At 50.6% G+C, this 18,615-nt stretch overlaps 2 protein-coding genes across 3 annotated transcripts; one reads left to right on the top strand and one right to left on the bottom strand.

The window, feature by feature from the left end:
* The first annotated feature begins 953 nt into the window (after positions 1-953).
* LOC119446430 (pyrimidine-specific ribonucleoside hydrolase RihA) lies at positions 954-14,307 on the top strand. Of its 2 annotated transcripts, XM_049664136.1 has the most exons (6): positions 954-969; positions 2,514-2,745; positions 5,385-5,542; positions 8,890-9,056; positions 12,037-12,173; positions 12,767-14,307. In XM_049664136.1, the coding sequence occupies exons 2-6, from the start codon at positions 2,539-2,541 to the stop codon at positions 13,100-13,102; spliced, it is 1,005 nt and encodes a 334-aa protein (XP_049520093.1). In that variant the 5' UTR covers positions 954-969; positions 2,514-2,538; the 3' UTR covers positions 13,103-14,307. The 2 variants fall into 2 exon arrangements, with proteins under 2 accessions (XP_049520093.1, XP_049520092.1); XM_049664135.1 differs by lacking the exon at positions 954-969 and having other exon boundaries at positions 2,430-2,745.
* Positions 14,308-14,844: 537 nt separating this feature from the next.
* On the bottom strand, positions 14,845-18,468 carry LOC119445135 (solute carrier family 22 member 7). Its single transcript, XM_049664894.1, has 2 exons — positions 17,788-18,468; positions 14,845-16,602 (listed from the first exon to the last, which is right to left on the bottom strand). Exons 1-2 carry the CDS (start codon positions 18,154-18,156, stop codon positions 14,845-14,847), a joined length of 2,127 nt encoding a protein of 708 aa, XP_049520851.1. The 5' UTR covers positions 18,157-18,468.
* Between the last annotated feature and the right edge of the window lie 147 nt (positions 18,469-18,615).

Raw genomic sequence — 18,615 nt, 5'->3', positions numbered from 1 at the left:
CCCCCCGTCCTCCCTGCCCACATCTCCTTGTTTATCTTTTTTGCGCCGCTTTGCAATAATAATAATAATAATAATAATAATAATAATAATAATAATAATAATAATAATAATAATAATAATAATAATAATAATAATAATAATAAATTTGATGCACATGTGTGTAATCCGTCTAACATCGTGCACTACAACGTAAGCTATATGGGTCGCGTCATCCAACCTTAAATGACAACCATAGAAGAAGGGCCCCTCCATTTTTCGCCTCTGACCTCCCTCCGCGTGGCGCCAACTGGACGTACCGTATTTATTCGATTATAGGTAGACCTTTTTTTTTCTCTCTCTAGAACTTTGCCCAAAATGATCTATCGACCTATATTCGTGGCCAAAGAATCTCGACCTATATTCGTGAACAAAGCAACAGTACCATGCTAATGGAGTTTCGCCCGCCGTAAGGCCATTCTGGATATTATCCAGACTGGCTTTAAAGGGACACTGAAGACAAATATCAAGTCGAACTAGATTGAAAGATTATGCTTTTGTAATGACGATCGAATTACTCATTCGTAATGAAAACAGAGCTTTGGTAAGCGAGAAAATGACGAAAATAGTGGCGCCATCTGTTGTCGATTATGGTACCTCTTATGTGTGGCGTCAGCACCTCTGATCACGGTGCCCTCTGATTCACAGAGAGCGGCCGCGACTCGCCGCTGCGAACGGCATCGCTTTTTTCTGCTTACAACGGCCGAGACGGCAATGTGGGGCAACTGACCACCCTGCCGGCAGCGCCAGCGGAGACTCGAGTGAGCGTAACCGGTAATCTTAACCCAAGCAGAGCCACAGAGTGACTCACACAAGCTGAACACCTACACCCGCCAAACAATAAAGTAGTACGCTTGTGGTTGTCTGCTTTTACTTGCCAGCAGCGGCGATAGTGGCGATTTGCAATTCAGGCTCTTCGCATCTAAATCACAGGTTCGTGCGTTAGCACAGCGCTAACTGTTCACACCACTACTTTGTTTAATTTCGCCGCTGTGGCAAAGGAGTGCTTTTATTGCCCTTTTTTATGTCCTGTGACAGTATTCCACCAGATCTAGCGAAGCTAATGAAAGACATCAAAGCGGAAATGCGTACGCACTGTAATAGAGAGGGAGCTTCGCAAAGAATACAAAGGATAGAAGCACTTGATAGACTTCTTCAGCACTCAAATTTACACCATAACCACGAAGTGCTCAAACATAGAAAAAAAATTCAGTGCCATTCCACTCTGTGAAGGTGGATGACCAGCGGAGCTGTATATATGGTTATAAACTATATTGATTTAAATAAAGACACATACCGCATGAATTTTCATTTTCTACCGTCTTTATTATTTTGTGACTGAGGTGACTGTAGCTTTGTGGTCACTATAGTAGACGGCCATAAGTTCTTTAACGACGCTGGAAAGGTTGTTCGCGAACGTCAAGTCTATGCAGGAGCGATGACGTGTGGTACGCCCATATCACTGAATGCCGAACCTTTCCAACAGAAACGCCAAGAACCACTTTTCGTCTGGCCGAGACAGGTCTACGTTGAAATCACCCACAATTACGATGGTAGTGGAGTCGGTAGGGGTGATCCAACCAAAGGCGTCAGTCCTAAAACTCTCGAGGTCTCCCTTGGACGTCCCGGGAAGAACGTAGACTATTGCAACAACGATTCCGTCCTGAGTCTGCACGGCACACACGTCGGCACACTCCGCGGCAACGACCTCGTCTGCAGTCGGTAACACATATGGAGTAACGACCCCGCAGCCGGTCTTAGCGTATATGACAACGCCGCCCGAACAGAATTTAGAACGAAGGTACAAACAGACTTACTGTCCTTATTGGTGGTCATCGCACACACATTCGCGTATCACCTCTGTTATTAAATCTGTCCGTCACGTAAGGCAATGAATGGCTCATACCCCTGTAAACGCCCCCCCCCCCCCCCCCCCCCCCCCTTGTACTCCTGTGTTCGCAACAAACGTTCGGCGGCTCGAAGCTCTTCCTCCACCGAGTAGGGCACACATCAAAAATTGCCGTGGAGTTGTCATTGAAGCGTAATGACCACTTCTGTCGAGGAACGGCGCTGCAGTCGACTTTCTCGTAGGGTTCCTCGCTGCCAAACGGCTTCCTCTAAGCGGTAGGGTTCCTTTCCTCTAAGCGTAGGGTTCCCCTGCCAAACCTATTTGGCATCGAGGCACCTAGACTTTCTCGAGTTGAGGTGGAGAGTTGATTGGAGGAATGTTCAAGAACACGGGGGGATATATAGCCGGCTTTCGTTACCGTTCGACCGACACGAGACGCGTAACGTTCGTTGCACTACAAACGGAGTTGGTGGGACAAACAAAAGTATATTAGTCGTACGAACAACCGCATCTAAGTTTACAACGCGTTCCAACAACAGTAGCAACGATAGTCCTTCCACCACGTCGACCTGTATGTCCTTGGCGTCGCAAGTGCGTTTACCATGCTTTACTATCGTCCCACCTGCAGTCTCCCGAGGTTGCGGGGTCCGACCATGAGTGGCGGCGATAGCGGCCAGGCGGTCCGGGACCGTCGCCTCGTGTTGGACGTGGACTGCGGCGTGGACGATGCGCTCGCGCTGATGCTGGCACTGAGCCTACACTCGACCGTCGAGGCCGTCACCTGCGTCGCCGGAAACACCACCGTGCAAAACGTGGTGAAGAACGTGCGCCGGGTGCTCGCCGTGTGCGGCCGAAAAGAGGTACGTGCATACTGTGTATACACGTGGGCTCTGCGAAGGTAAAATCAATGACTAATTTAATTGAGAGCAGAAGTCATAAGCTACACATTGGGCTGACGGGCACACTACATGAGCAGGTTCGTTCTCGTCAAAAACATAGGCAGGAGGTGTTGCACTGAAGTTCAGAAATTAGGTACTGATGATCACAATGACACGACAATCACGATGATATGAGCATCCCCTTGAAAAGGGGAGATGGTGTTTCTTTTAAACGTAGCAGTTTTTTTTATTGCGATAGCAATTATATGGACACTCAAAAGCAGATTTCTGCCGTCGCCGTCGCCGTGAGGTTCCGTATGACGTCAATGGAGATGAAATCGTCGCCGCGCGCCGCCGAACGCTGTATGTGCGAGTGAAAGGGCGCGAGGGACGCGCGCTTTCACGGGGAGTGAACGCACGGCGGAGAACAAACGCGCGTTCTGCGCCGTGCTCCCTTAAGGGCTGCAGAAGTAGGCGTCTCTTTCCTCCTTTACAATCACCATATATGTAGAGCAAACGCGCCTTCTTCCGACGTGCGAGAGGCCGTGGGGGAGGGGGGGAGGGGGAGGGAAGGGAGGCGACGTTTAGCTGTGGCACCAAGTGCCTATTTATATCAGAGGCTCCGGCAACAGTCACCAACGCCGCACGCATTTTGAGCGAACGCGGGCAAAACGCCGACGGCGTCGACAACAGTTCTGCGTGTTGCCGGTGCTGCTGCATGTCCAAGTTTATACAGCTGATAAAGCTAATATCATTACTCCGTATAGTTCTCTACAAATTTGCTATCGCAATTGATGCTTCGCCTTTCAGGTGAAACTGCGACAACCTTTTTTTTTGGCATCCCGCGGCATACAGTTGAGGGGCGTTCCTGTGCTGGCGGATGAACACACAAGATCTCATATTAATGTCTGCGTAAACTTATTCCATGTTTCAGACTGCTGTTGTCAGCAATTAATATACATAATATACGTGTCTGCATTTTTTTGGCTGTCAACGGAGAAGCGTTTACAGCTGTGCCTGTTAAAGATTATTTTCGATCTCGACGTGCCAGTGTATGATGCACCAAAAGCCTATTATCGTATTGCTGCCTATGCATTGTTTTACTATTCACCGTTTATCGCCTTCGTCGCGTTATCATTGCCGTGCTATCACTCATCGCTTTAGTGCGAGAGCCGCTCACTGTATCAGATTACGCCAAATGTGTTACGACACGAATATAGCTAACAATACGGTACCCGTTTATTAGGATTGCACGTGAGCCGAGAATGCTGCAGTACGCGCTCGACGACAGACGTGTAAATAACGGACACACTTGAGCGGGTTACTTGGATTCTAGGGTAGCTGATTACGCCGCCAGTGACGCCACTAATGCTGCCGAGTTGTGTTGCATGTGTAGTTTGGATACCAAGTTAACAGTTACTTTGTAGTGTAAGTGTATTTAGCAACAGGGATGATGTTAAAGAAGTTCCCCGTCTTTCGGTTGCAATTAAAAAGTCGTAGTTTCGCCTAAAAGGCGAAGCATCGATTGTGTGATAGCAAAAATTAATGGACAGCTATAAGAAGTAAGAACAGTAGTTTTATCGGCCGTATAAACTTGCAAACATAGGTACACTAACTAAATTTACAAGCACGGTATCACGCGCGCACAAGCAAACATGAACGCATCTCTCTCGAAGACCGCGGGAACTCGGTGTCAAAACGCCGCCTGGAGTCAGCGCAGCAGCAGCAGCGAGCCCCCGCAGCAGATGGCTTTCATGATGAAGCCGCGCGGGCGGGCGCTCGCGGCACAGAACGCCCCTCCCCACCTCCCCGCGTAGCGTTCCGATCCCGGCGGGAGCGCGCGGCCGCAGTAATAAAGCGCGGCCCCTCCACCTCCCTTACCTCCCTCCGGAGCGTTGTGCGCGACCATAGCTATGGCGCGACTGGAAGACTGCGCGCTTCCTTCCCGTTTAACGCCCTTGTGTGCGCGAGCCGCGATTGCCGGCTCACCGTCGCATGCTTTCACTCGCACATACAGCGTACGGCGAGCGGCGACGACGGCAGAAATTCGCCTAGAGAGAGAGAGAGAGAGAAAGAGAGAGAGAATAAACTTTAATCCAAAGAGCACTAGAGCGTAGGTAGCTCCTCCGCTCTGCAGTGTGTGGTCCCCTCAGTCCAGGAGTCCAGCGGCCTTAGCTGCCCTTCTCGCTCGATTGACCAGGTTGAGCTGGTCCGTCGAGTCAGAGCTAGGGTGCCTCGATGCCCAGCGCCGCTGGCATCGAGACACCCTAGTCGGAGCTGGACAGCGTGGTGGGATGTGTTATGGGTGTGAGCTGTGGTGTGTTTGCGCAAGCCCATACCATGTGATAAAGTGTTGCACATTGATCACAGTGTGGACATTTATAGGAATTCGCCTACAATGTCCATATAATTGCTATCGCAATAAAATTACTTATTCATATAAAACGCTGTAAGTCGCATTTGTTTTATCCGGAGTGTATTGGCAGGGGCGATGTTTATCTGCTTTTTGAACCATGGGAACATTTAGTGCATAGTTTCGATTCATTGTTAGTTTACTTGCTTTCTTTCGCAATAAATTGAATTGAGCGGAATACGTGGCACTGACGAAAATCTCTCGCCAGATCCCGGTGTACCGTGGTTGCGAACAGCCGTTGAGCCAGCCACTGCAGCTTGCCGACGAGTACCACGGCTGCGACGGTCTCGGAGGCGTCGCGGACCAGTTTCCATGCAGTGACGACGAAGGGGACGAGGAGGACGACGACGGCAGCGTGGATGGAAGGTGGCAAAAACGTCTCATAGAAAATTTGCTTTTCATATATAATTACGATTATTTTTATTTCTGTATCTGCCAGGTAAATCTATTTCTCAATTATCATAAGCGTTATACTTCCCCCTGGTTTACTTTTTCGTTTAGGCTTTTCTCTCTCTCTCTCCCTTCCTTTTAACCTTTAACCCCCGGCTTTTGGCAAATCCCCCGCAGTGGGTAAGCGTGAGGAACATGCAAGAAAACAAAACTTCTCATCGAATAGGCGGGGCTCACGGTTCGTTTAGAGGGACTGTCTACCGCTTTTCAAGGACCTTCTACGTATTTTGTATCGCAATAGAAAGCCTACCATTCGAAGTGTCTAGACGTTCAGTGGTTTCTCTTGAATGTGAGTGGCAATATTTAAAATAAAACATTTTTTTTAAATCTCCGCAGTCTCTTCTTAAAGCTTTGTACGGAAGTCGGCAACATTGATTACTGGACTCGAAGGCGATTCCGGAGGCCATGAATTAATGCACCACTTCTTTCGCCGTCACTCGCGACACTTTTGGGCACGCGCTAGCTGAAAACAAGAAAGAAATTATTCTCTCACGCAAGGAAAAAGTTACCAGGAGCAGATAAAGTACAATTTCAGTAGTACGTGATTTTTAAATGAGGGTGAAGATAAAAGTGCAGCGCTGTAACTGTCTCTCGATATGAGGTTACAATTTCAGGCTATACAATATTGTATACAAGCAATATAACTCTCCATGCGCGGCTTTCTGGTTACGTGACGGTACACCGATTGGTTGCACTGTTTCGCTGTCGGGCGATGCCATATGTCATTCTTTCGCAACTTTCAGAGGCAAATTAAATATATAATTCCTTGCTTATGGGATACAAACATGCTCGTTCCCGTCAATATGACACGCACTCTTCTCATTCCCCCCATAATCCAAAGATATGTTCCGTGCTTTAGACAGACTTTAAACTTAAAAATTTCGCCGACGATTACGATACTCCCTAATGCGAAATTTGAGCGCAGATGTACACGTGTTTTCATTTCGCGATATATTGGCTGGTGCGGACAGTCTGTCTCATGCGACACGTTGCAAACGGAGCCAAGTGTGGCGCCACTGCATCGCTAATCGGGAGATCGCGAGAGGCAGCGCGTGGGTGACGCGTGGGCGCGATTCACAGCAGCCGCCGCAGCCAGACCTCCTCTCATACAGCGCGTTGTTTCCATACAGACGATGCGCGCTACTCTGGCGCCATCTGGTAGCCATCGTCGCCGCAAAGCCGGTATTGCGTCTGGTACTACGCTTTTTCTTCTCACGCTTTCGCCACACTCTCCCCGTTCGCTTTCCGCCTCATGGTTCCGCTGCACCCTCCTCCTGCTCTTTCCTCCCCACGCCCTCTTCGCCATAGTCTTTCATCTGCCGCTGCGCTCCGCGTTCGCTTTCATCCTTCGCTGTGCTCGTTCGCTTGGTTATGAGGGACAACGCCGACGCTCGCCGCTGGAACGGGCGCCTAAGAGCTGCACTCTAAAGAACGGCAAAGCTTGCACTAGGCCTCGCAAAGCTCGAGACACAGCGAAGCTGGGCGATCGATTGCGTCATAACCTAAGAGATACTTGGCATAACCAAGCTCAACTCAGGCATAGCCAAGGCCGAACCTAGCTGCTACCGAGTTCTACCTAGATACAACCAAGTTCAACCTCGACATAGCCAAGTTCAACCTAGCTACTACCAGGAGACGCAATCGATCGGCCAGCTTCGCTGTGTCTCGAGCTTTGCGCGGCCTAGTGGAAGCTTATCGCCAGCTGCGGCACGGCAGAACTCGGCTACTGCAAGGCGGAAAGCGTGACGTCACACATGCTGCGGCGCGGCGCGGCGGAACTCGATTGAGCGAGGTGTCTCCGTCGCTGGGCGTGTCTTAGCGGTAGCAGCTGTGTGGTTGTCGCTACTCCGCATGCGCGGCTTGGCATCACGTCACGAGGTTATGCCAGGGCCGGTATTTTGTAGCGAAGCCTTTCCAGGAATAATGCCTTTTCGCGCCTATCGCGCTTTGTGAGTGGTCAGAGCGACGGTCCGCTCGCGTTATCAACGGGATCAGCCGGCCGTGAGCGGTGGATGATAATACTAGTATAGAATAATAAGTCATAAAGCATAGCTACAAAATCGCGGCCCAAGTGTTCTAACAGCTGCGGCGTCGCTGGTTGCCATGGCTACTGCACGGCTGACTTTTCGTGAAACGCGCACGTTTCACGGCTGGCCTTAAACAGCTTCGCTGTTAAAAATCTCACAGTTAGTCCTCGTGCTACACGTCAGCGACTCTAATGCGATAGCTTTGGTCAGCTTTGCCTCCGTGATCAGCCCGCGTCAGAAACCACAGTAAAACCTGTACGCAGGCACATATGGCATACTAGTATCGGGGTCAACCCAACCGTGCCGTTGATTACACAACCTCCGGGATCGGCGCACTCAACTTTACATCAACAGCAAAAACGAAGGCCAATGAGTGTCTTGTAGATTGCTATCGCATTTAAAAATATCGCCGAAATGCTTACCAACACGGGATAGAACCCATTGTCACATACGTTGCTAAAGGGCCAGTAAATCGCAGCTAACAGTACAAGAAAGTTTAGTTTGAGTAACTAAATCGCCAATCTCATTGCAAGAAGAAGGTTCAATTTCACTCAAAATAGTAGGATATACTAAATACTTGTGCATTGCATAATATTTCCTGATCACTGAATCACCCGGCACACAAAAAGATTGCTGTCGTGTGCAAATGCATTGAGAGAAACATCTTGTGAAGCCACATTTCTAGTACTTCGGTGGCCTCGCCGTATTGCGCTGCTTTAATTTCTGTTTTCTTCTTTATAAATTAGCGACTGTGGAGTGACTCAGGTGTAAAAATAACTCATCTACTCAATTTATATTTGTTTTGCAAGAAGAAAGAGGAATAAACTAAATAGAATAATTTAACAGAAGATTATAATTAACGGAGTGATATAAAAACTATCCTACGACGAAGTTCAAGTAAATTGTAACTGCCATCCAATGCCGGTATATAATTTCAGGATACATTCGGCATCCATCAACGTTTGGCAAAGGTTGACTAACATGACGGAAGGTCTAACGGCACACATAATTTCTAGCTCAGTCCACAATAAAAAAAAAATCATTATTAAGCGAATGAAGCATTGCTTGCACAGATGGCTGTACACGAAGTATCACTATACCAGCTCGCTTATCACCAAACATCGATCTAGTATGCTTCGGTGAAAAAGCCTACGCCACCATAAGAGTTTCCTTGGAAACCTTTCAAGCACAAGCAGAAAATTGGGTGAGAGAGTTCAACACCGATTACCATTGCAGGCCCATGCACGCCGCCGAGAGGCTCATTGAAATGGCACGGCGTGACCCGGGTCAGATCACCCTGCTGCTGCTGGGACCGCTGACAAACGCGGCTCTGGCGCTGATGCTGGACCCTCGGTTCGGGGCCAACCTCAAGGAGATATTCATACTTGGGGGAAATGTGGAAGGTAGGGACGCTGTGCATCGCTCGAACAACTCAGTGAGTGCAGTTATTATGTGGTGATAAAAGAGCGCCGCAACATTCAGGCGCGGCTCGTAGGGTTAAACAGCTTGAAAGTTTGAGAAAGCAGGTTTTCGTCAAGCCCCCATGTAGTGGCCTGGTAGTTATAGCGATCTGCTGCGGAACAACTAGTCCCATGTTACATTCCCGGCCAGCGCAGCCACAGTATTAATTGAAAAACGCTCGCGTACAAAGATTTAGGTGGACGTTAGAGAACCCCAGGTGGTCAACGTCGACCTGACGCCGTCCAATATACGGTGCCTGTGAACTTGTGTTGCTTTGGAACGCCAAGATGAGTCAAGTTCCCGTCGACGTTGCTTCTGTAGCACATATAGCACGTGCTGTAAACGGGCCTCATATAAAGGTCGCAGTTTCGCCCGAAAGGCGAAGCATCGATTGCGGTAGCAAATTAGTAGAGAGCTATACGAAGCAAGGAGAGTAGTTTAATGGGCCATATAAAGTTCTAAACATTCACTTACTAACTAAATAAACAAGCACGGTGTCACGGGCGCACAGGTAAACATTAACACAACTCGCTTGATGACCGCGGAAACTCGCTGTGAAAACGCCGGTGTGAGAAAGCGCGCCAGCAGCAGCGGGCAAATTAACTTTCGCGCTGTCTCTCATCTAGCTTCAACGCGAATTAAACGTCGAAAGCACAGCGCATACGAAGCTACCGGCACTCGGCGCATGCACTTTGTCTCCATCGCAAATCGCTTTCAAGATACGGCGGCCGCGCGGCCGCGCTGTGAGCAGCAGCCGACGGGGCAGAACGCCCCCCCCCCCCTCCCTCTTCGTCGCCTCGCCCTTTTAAATATTAAAAGTGCTAAAGAACGTATGAGATCAAACGGCGAAAGTGATGTTTTTTACTGGTGCGGCTCGATCCTTAAGGGCAACGTAGTGGCGTCTGTGCGATGTCATTACAAGCCCCACATGGCGTGTTCAAACGCTTAAAGGTGCCAGAAATTTTAAAGGTGCCAGCTAGACCGCGCTATCGCACTCAAAGCTTTGTCCTTCGGGCGAAACTGACACCCTTTAAAGGGGCCCTGAACCACTTTTGATTGAAGTGGAGAAAGGCATTTGAAGTGAAAATATGCTATTTCAGGAATACTTTGCAGCAATAAGTACGTCAATGCATTCAGCAGAAGTAGAGTTATTGGCAATCAAACACGGCATCCGCTGTGCTCCCGTTCCTTCTTCAAAGCCTTGCACTGCGAAGGCTACGGCGGAGTGGGGCGGGGCCACAACGCTTCGCCTTCTAAATGTCACCATGCCGCGCAGTTCAAATTTCCTTTTGGATGTTAACGTAGATGCCGCGACTTCCCATTTTGGTGCCTACGATGCGCTAAACCTACGCCAAACGCGATTGTTCTCACCGAGCAGCAGCGCGCTTAGCCAGTGGACTCGTGGCGGCACCCCGCGGCGGCCGCGGTACCTACGCTACGTAGCCGACCGCAGCTACTAATAGCAGCCGCGTATTGGAATCCGCTTGATTCCGAAATAAAGCGTCCAGAGAAGAGTGAGGATCATGGCTTCTGTTGAAAAGAGAGCGTTTGAGAGAAAGGCGACTTCGCGCTCCGCTTGCGAGCTCCACGTACCGCGTACGACAGCAAAACTCGGCTGATATGTTCACAGCAGCGTATGCTGCTCGCGGACTATGCTATTTCACCAAGCCCGAGTGGCGGTTCAGGGTCCCTTTAACAAGTGCGTCTCCCAGAGGCGCCAGTGATGCGCTCTCGAGTTGGCTGCAAAACGGCAGACCCAACGTCTCGCAGCGGAACGTGGGCAGAGATGCACTGGTCTGATGCACCGGTCTGATAGGATACACCGGTCTGAGCGGAGCGAATACAACTGACTGAGCAGAGCGGTCAAACTCAGCCGTCAACGCTCTGCTAAAACTGTCTAAAGACAAGCGCTTGTCTTTGTATTTTCTTCCTGAGCGCGCTGTCTCTTTGTCGCGCTAATTTTTCTCATAAGCCATGCTAGACCATCTAGTCCAACAATTAATTCTTCTAGAGTGTAATTTCATGTACAGCCTCCCGCATTTTTAACTATATGGCGTGAGAACGCTATAATATGGTCGTGCGTCCTCCTGAAGGGAACGTCGCCTTAGACGACTTTTGCACAGGAGAGTCTTATATAGTGCGCCTGAGAGTACTTCTGCCGGTCTCGCTGATCATCGCCGCTTTAAGGCGCTAATATGACGCGTGGTGGACGCTCACGCGCTATAGTTAAAAATGCGAGAGGCGGTACATTCCAAGTTTTATGGAAGTGCACTGGCAGTCACCCGCACAGTGTCTCGCCCACGTATTCACGAACGGTACTCGACTCAAAACTCTTCCCGACTCTACCGAGTGGAGCACACCGCCATGCCTCCCGATTGAATAACACATTTACGTTTCTCGATGATTTCTAGGACGTCATTTTGCTTCAGAAACTGACTTTCACCACGATTCATTCGACTAGAGGTCCGTAACGTTTCGCTGAAGCGCACTGACCACTTCAGTCGAGGGAACCGCACCATCACCCACTTTCTTGAATCGAGGTTGAGAGTCCCACCGAGGAACGTTCTGGAATACAGCGGTTGGAGCATTCACTATATGTAATGACAGACTCTAGTGCGCTGTTGGCCAACCCAAACCTAATCAAAATGTCGGCCCCGCCATTTTCATTGGGTTATCACTGGTTGGGTTATCACAGCGTTACCATTGGTTATGACCAGTGATTACGCTGGGCTGGCCGATTCGCCCACTACTCTCGCGCCTGCTGAAGAGGAAAATTATGGCTCCGGACGAGTGGTGTTTCTAAACAGAATTCTCTCATTTCGCCACGGAGACAAATGTCATGCAATTCTGAAACTGAGTACAAGTTGCTTGTGCAAGGAGGAAGAGTGATTGGAAAATGCCGATAGATCCACACTTCCGCAGGTCGCGGTAACGTACTTCCGGGGGCAGAGTACAACTTCAAGACGGACCCGGAGGCAGCCAACGTAGTGCTCACGAGGGCCCAGTGCCCCATCACCATCGTTCCGTGGGAGGCGGTGGTCAAGTCGCCGATACCGTGGGTGAGCCAGACTGTCTCGAAGCTGAGTACTTGAGGCGTGAATAGACGGCACATGAATGCATGCAAACGACGCACATCCCGTGGGCCAAAGTATGCGGACAAAAGGTTTTGCAAAAAAGAGAGTCCGAATTTATTCACTTTATTTATTTATTTATTAATACCTAAAGGGTCCCATCAAATGTACATTACGTGCGGGATGCGCACCAAGTTTCTTGGCGACTAACACTGACAACCAGGAGCTGACTAATGCACAAGCATTGTTTACTATGTCAAGTCTGATGTGCAGTCTTTAGCCTGATATTAGTGAGGAATCGAGAGAATCCAGTTTGTTCGCAAAACTCGAGGTATGCTTACTTTTGATCACAGGTGCACAGTGCAGCGTCCATGTACGCCGCTGGTGTGCCTTCACGCGCTGTCTATTCGCGCTGCAAAAACATTTTCAAGAGCCGACTAGCCTGCGAACGAATTCTTTTGTCTCAAAGTGACTGCCATAACACTTTCTCTGTTTCCCAGAAACATCTGTGATAGAAATTCCAGGATCGATTAAAGAATGTCGTCCACTCTTTCTCTCTCGATAAACTTCTCTTGGAGCAGGAGGTGTACTCCATGATGACGCGGCAGGACACGGCCAAGTCTCGCTTCGTGCGCGCCATCACGCGCTTCAGCCTCGGGTACTACGACAACTCCGCCTCCAAAGGTTACGAGGTGGGAGACGCCCTGGTCGTGGCTGCGGTGCTGGCACCGGACTCCGTCGCCTCGGCGTTGGAAGAGCGCCGCGTGGCCGTCGAGCTTAGCGGAATGCACACCAGGGGCCAGCTGGTGCACGCGTGGACGCCGGACTTGCTGCCCGATGTGAAGCGAACAGTGCGTGTGGTGGCGACCTTCAACAAGGAGCGCGTCTCCGAACTGCTCATGCGAATGGTCGTCTGACCCCGGCCGCTGTCCTATACCGGGTGCTTGAGCGAACACTTTCAAAAATTTTTAAAGGTTGCCTGTGGCAGATAGCACAATTCCAGTTCATGAGCTGGTCTACTCGAAGAGGCGTACACTACTTGCACAAAAAATTGAAATGCATAATCGACTATAATTTTAAAAAATTCACCAATTAAGTTTTTAACTAATTACTGTATGGCCCATATTCTAATTTACAAATTATAATCGTAGAGTTCGCAAAGCGATGGATCCACTTGGAACGAATTCTCAGGATGACATCAGTTTCGAGATATTATTTCCCGAACTTTGCGGAGTAAAGCATTGGCGTTCCAGTTGCTTTCTTAACAAAACGTCGTTTTATGCATTGAAGCACAAAAGTAACTGGAACGCCAATGCATTTCTCCGCAAAGTTCGGGAATTATTATCTTGAAACTGGTGTCATCCTGAGAATTCGTTCCAAGTGGATCCGCTTTGCGATCTCCATGTGCACGGCTAGAATTTGTACATTGCAATATGGGCCATAAGGTAATTAGTCAAAAGCCTAATTAGCGAATTATTTTTAATTAGTCGAGTATGCATTTCAATTTTTTGTGCAAGTAATCTCCTCCTCTTCGAGTAGAACAGCTCATGAACTAGAATTGTGCTATCTGCCACAGGCAACCTTTAAATATAAGGGTTTGCTGAAATACTGGGAATGTGCTGCGCAGACTTCGTTCTATAGTGAGAACTTATGCCAATATCAAGGCGCTGCTGACAGCAAGTTCTCGTGTGGCAATTTTTTTTCTTCGGATTGCTGTCGCCCCTTCTGGGACAACGGCAAGCCTGAGTAGAATACCTTGACCCGCCGTGGTGGCGACACTGTAGCGTATACTCCTGCTGAGCTTGAGGTCGGGGGTTCGATTACCGACCGCAGCGGCTGCATTTTGATGGCGCGAAATTCAAAAAACGCTCCTGCACTTAGATTGTTAAACAACGCCACGGCGGTGGCAATTAATCCGGAACCGCGTCCATTACGACGTCTCTCATATAGTCTCAGTGGCACTTTGGGAAGAGAGAGAAGTAACTTTTATTTTCGTGCCAGTCATGAATCCCTCGAATCAAGAGAGTACCACGTATAATCGTGTATTCGTCGCTTTCTGCAGCCTTATAGGATTTTCGCATTTATTTCCACCAGCAAGAAACTCTGGTGTGACGTGACTGGTATACGAGACGTCAAGAAGGTATCGTGGGGAGGTGCGGCTACAGGTGTAAGAATGTAGCGAGCGGCACAGTGCGCAAGTCATCAGAATGAATAAAACGTGTTCCAGCGTCCTCACACAGCGGCACACGCAACGACTAATCCTCAAACACCAAATGACGCCGACGTGACCTAAAGAGGCACAAAGGAAAGCTTGGCGACACGCACGTAACGCACGTACAGTCAATGTAATTATTTCATCACTGTAAGTCATCAGACGAACGGAAGCGCGATGTTGGGCATATATATCCCCTACACCTTGCTAAGTTAGGCGGCTTTATGCAAATAGGTGGTTATGGGGATTCTCTAACGCGACACGACACGCACAAACCGAGCTGGCGTGGCCTTAAAAAAATTAAAATTAAGCTGCGTTAAAGCCTTCATCGAAGCGTTTAACCCACATATTCGTTCAAAAGCGTATGTTAGGGAAGAGTAGAGGGAAAATGAGTCATAACGGGGACCTCTCACATCCATAACCGCGACGGCATTCAACGCGTCGCCGTCATGACCGCGGCGACCTCGATGGCGAAGGAGTGCCTGAGCGGCCTTTACGGCGCTTGTGACTTTTCTTGCCTGTACTGGTTACGCGGTGCCGACGCGTCGCCGTCGACGCCATTTCTTGTTGGGGCGAGCCTTGCGACGACGCTATTTCTTGTTGCGGCGAGCCTTGCGACGACGCTATTTCTTGTTGCGGCGAGCCTTGCGACGATGCCATTTCTTGTTGCGGCGAGCATTTCAACGACGCCACTTCTCGTTGCGGCGAGTCTCGCGACAACGGCGAAGGCGTCGCTATCGCGGAAGGCTGCGTCACGAGCTCTGCCCGCGGAGTGCCCGCCTGCGATTCAACCTTCGAGGGCGACGATCGACTCGGGCTACCGCCGCCTTCGCTCTTGACGGCGCCTCGTTCCTGTTCTAGGGCCACCTTGGGGGCTTCCTCCCGCTGCTGTTCTACAGTGGCCGCCGGTTGAGCAGGCGTGGACTCACCCTTCGTCTTCCTATTCTGTACGAGTACTTCGGGAAGCCACTGAATCGCCAGTGCGCTCGCAAAGACCAGTATCGTCGTCAATAGGTTTAGCCACAGCGATACCCCGTGGTAGGCGACGTAACTGAGCCAGGTTGCCAGTAGCACGCCCAGGCGGCCCACCGTGTACGACACGGACAGCCCCATGCTCCGGATGGTGGTGGGAAAAACCTCGGTCGTGTAAATGTAGGTGATGCACATGGCGGTAGCCGAGACACCCTCGACAGCTATCTTGAGCAGCGGGATGGCAACGCTCACGTTCCACACGACGACGGCCGTCATCACGGCGCTCGACGCGCACAGCAGCATCAGAACGCCGGACAGCGTCGCCCGATGACCCCGCCTCGTCATGCTGTCGTAGATGGCGACGAAGAGCAGCGCCTTGAGAAGGAGACTCGTCAACTCCCAGTGCTCCGCCATGTACATGGCGCGGTAGGACGTGCCGTAGTAGGCGAACGAGACGGCGAACCAGGACAGGAGCACGGACGCGACTCGTCGGCGAAAGTTGACGACGCGCAGCACGTTCTCCGGGTTGCTGTCGCTCCCCGGTCCGGCAGACGCGGCCATGTCCAGCCGCTCGAGTTGCCTCCTGAAGGCCTTGAAAGTGGCCCTGGCTTTCCCGAGGTCGACGCCGTTGTACCTGGCTCCCTGCAGAACGGTGAGCTCCGCTTGGCGGATATTGCCGACGGCCAGGAGCCAGACGGGTGACTCGTCGATACAGTAGCACCAGGCGACCACGAGCGCCGTGGCAGTGGCGAGCATCGCCTGCGAGAACTTCCAGTTTGGACGGAACAGGGACATGATCTGCAGCACAGCGGGCGTCACGGTGGGACCGACGCCGGTGGCCAGGAGACCGTAGAGGACGCGTCGATAGTTTCCCGTCACCTCGTAGAGTACGATGAAAACGAGCAAGGTAGTGGCGCTGGCCGTGGCTGAAACCATCAAGCGGGCCACGAGGAACAGGCCGAAGGACGGCGACGAACCCGCGCCGAGGCAGGAGAAAAGCATGGTGATGGCGCTCGCCATGATGGTCGGCCTGCGTCCCACGCGGTCCGAAACGACGCCGGCCAGCGGCACGAACAGCACTGGGCCCATCGTGTAGACGGACGAAGAGAGCGAGTAGAGCCAGTTGTTCTGGCACACCAGGTCCCAGCGGCTGACGACGCTGTCTTCCTTGTGCGCGATGTCGTAGTCCCAGCGGTAGCAGGGAACTTCGCGGCGTTCCTCTTCGTTTCCTTCCTGCCGGAACAGCGAGAAGTTCGATCACTTGCGCGACGAGATGGGCTAGCTTTATTGGAAAGTGCAATGGCGAATTGAAAACGTCCACACGAAATTGAATAAAAGGTGATAAATTTAGACTTAGCTGAGCGGAATTGAAGCGTCTCCGCGACGGTTGTTTTCGCGACGAAGTGTTAAACATTAATAAATTTTGCTAGTCCTTTAGTTTATTCACCCTGCAGTGCTCCAATTTCAGGAGATCACGCCAAGGTGAAGTTAGGATATTGCTTAATTTGTCCGGTTTGAGCAAGGTGAACCTTAGTAACCTTCACATCAATGCAGAGGGTACGGTGCTATAGTGTGGCACGAGCAAACAGTACCCTTGATGACTCTATGTACGATATCAGTGCAGATATGCTAAGAACCTTCTGCTTAAGGTACGTAATGCGCATGCTTTTACGCACTGTCGGCAGGGCTAATATATACGCCTAAGGGTCTGGCATGTCTGGCATGTCTGGAATCATGTCTGGTATTATATTCACATTGTGCGAAGCAATTTCAAAGTGTTCTGCAATAAACACTAACAGCGATAGCTGAACGCTTAAGTTCATGAACCTGCATTTCTCATGAGCTGCCGCTGTTCTATATGCTCAACTACGAGTGCTTTACGTTCGGTGCTTTCGGCCGCCGTGAACACTGTGCAGTGCGACGGTGAAGGCGTCGATGTTGATTTCCGCATTGCTATGAGGAGTCAGTTTTTCTAAAGGTGCCGCGCATGATTATCGGAGAGCCCGGCTGGTGCCGCATATGTGGGAGCATTGGCTGGGAAGAAAAGACTATTCCAGAGGTACACATGGTACAGCTGCTGAAAGAATTCTTGACTGTCCCAGTTCCGTCCCATTGAGGAAAACAAAGGACTTGCGTGCTACCACTAATTTGTACACGTATAGAGTATGCACGACAGACGGATCGTAAAGACTCCCTAGAACGAACTGCGTGCGCTTACTAATTAAAATACATTGCTCTCGACGCTTTGGATCGGCTTTAGCACTTACTAGGCGATACACGCCACGTTCGCACCCAAGAACGATATATCGTTAAATAGGATTGAACAAGGGGAATGGGCGAGCGTTTTCTCGGTAACGGGCGGTGGGCCGGGATATAGCGATAGTCAGAAATACTGAGCCCAGAAAGTCAAGTTTCAAGATGGGTCATGAACAGAGGAGAGGTTATCACCGGAACCGGCGGGTCGTAGACGGTGCACTTGCTGAAGCTGCCGTCGGCCAGCACGGGGATTCCCACGTTCTTCCACTCCTGGACGGGCATGTCGCGCAGATTGTCGGGCGGCCGGCACCAGTGGTCCACGGAACGGCCGATGACGCGGTAGGCGAACGCGTGGAGGAGCAGGACGACCAAGGAGAAAATTGCGCAGTGCAGGACCTGCCTCTGGAACTTGCCATGGCCCAAGATGACGTAGACGTTCTCCTGGATGATGTCTCGCGTTTCGGACTGGACAAAACCCTGCAGGACAGTCAGGGTCGTTGACTTGGCACTGAAGTCGTCGCAAATGTCCATCTCACACAACGTACCGTCGTCGTGACAACAGCGGATGGACGATAGCGGGAAAGTTATCCCCGTAACTGCGTCGCGAGCTGTCTATTTCAGCAGTTGAGCACCTTCTTGATACCGCGTCGGACCCATTGACCTGTGTTGGTGCGGGGGACAACGTTGTGGGGACGATCAACGGAGCTGATGCACTCGTCGCAGGAATCGCTTCGCAGAGATTCACCGGCTCTAGGGGCACGGTATCCGTGAATACCTTACTGCGCGCGATTTCGACGTCTTCTCGGTAGGATCGAATGAATGAAGACGACTCATTAATAAACGGTTATTTCTGCACTTGTACGGAAGCGTCTCGTCCAATTGTCTTCAAGAACACAGGTAAGTTATTGCCTCAAAAGTCTTGCCCGATCCTCGAACAGCCCATGGTCGTTCTTCTCCGTCTTCTTCGATGAGGATGGATATGATGCAGCC

This window comes from Dermacentor silvarum, chromosome 3 (genome assembly GCF_013339745.2).
Source record: "Dermacentor silvarum isolate Dsil-2018 chromosome 3, BIME_Dsil_1.4, whole genome shotgun sequence".
Taxonomy (NCBI): Eukaryota; Metazoa; Arthropoda; class Arachnida; order Ixodida; family Ixodidae; genus Dermacentor; species Dermacentor silvarum.
Note: the sequence above shows the minus strand (reverse complement) of the source record. Positions and strands in the feature narration are given on the sequence as shown.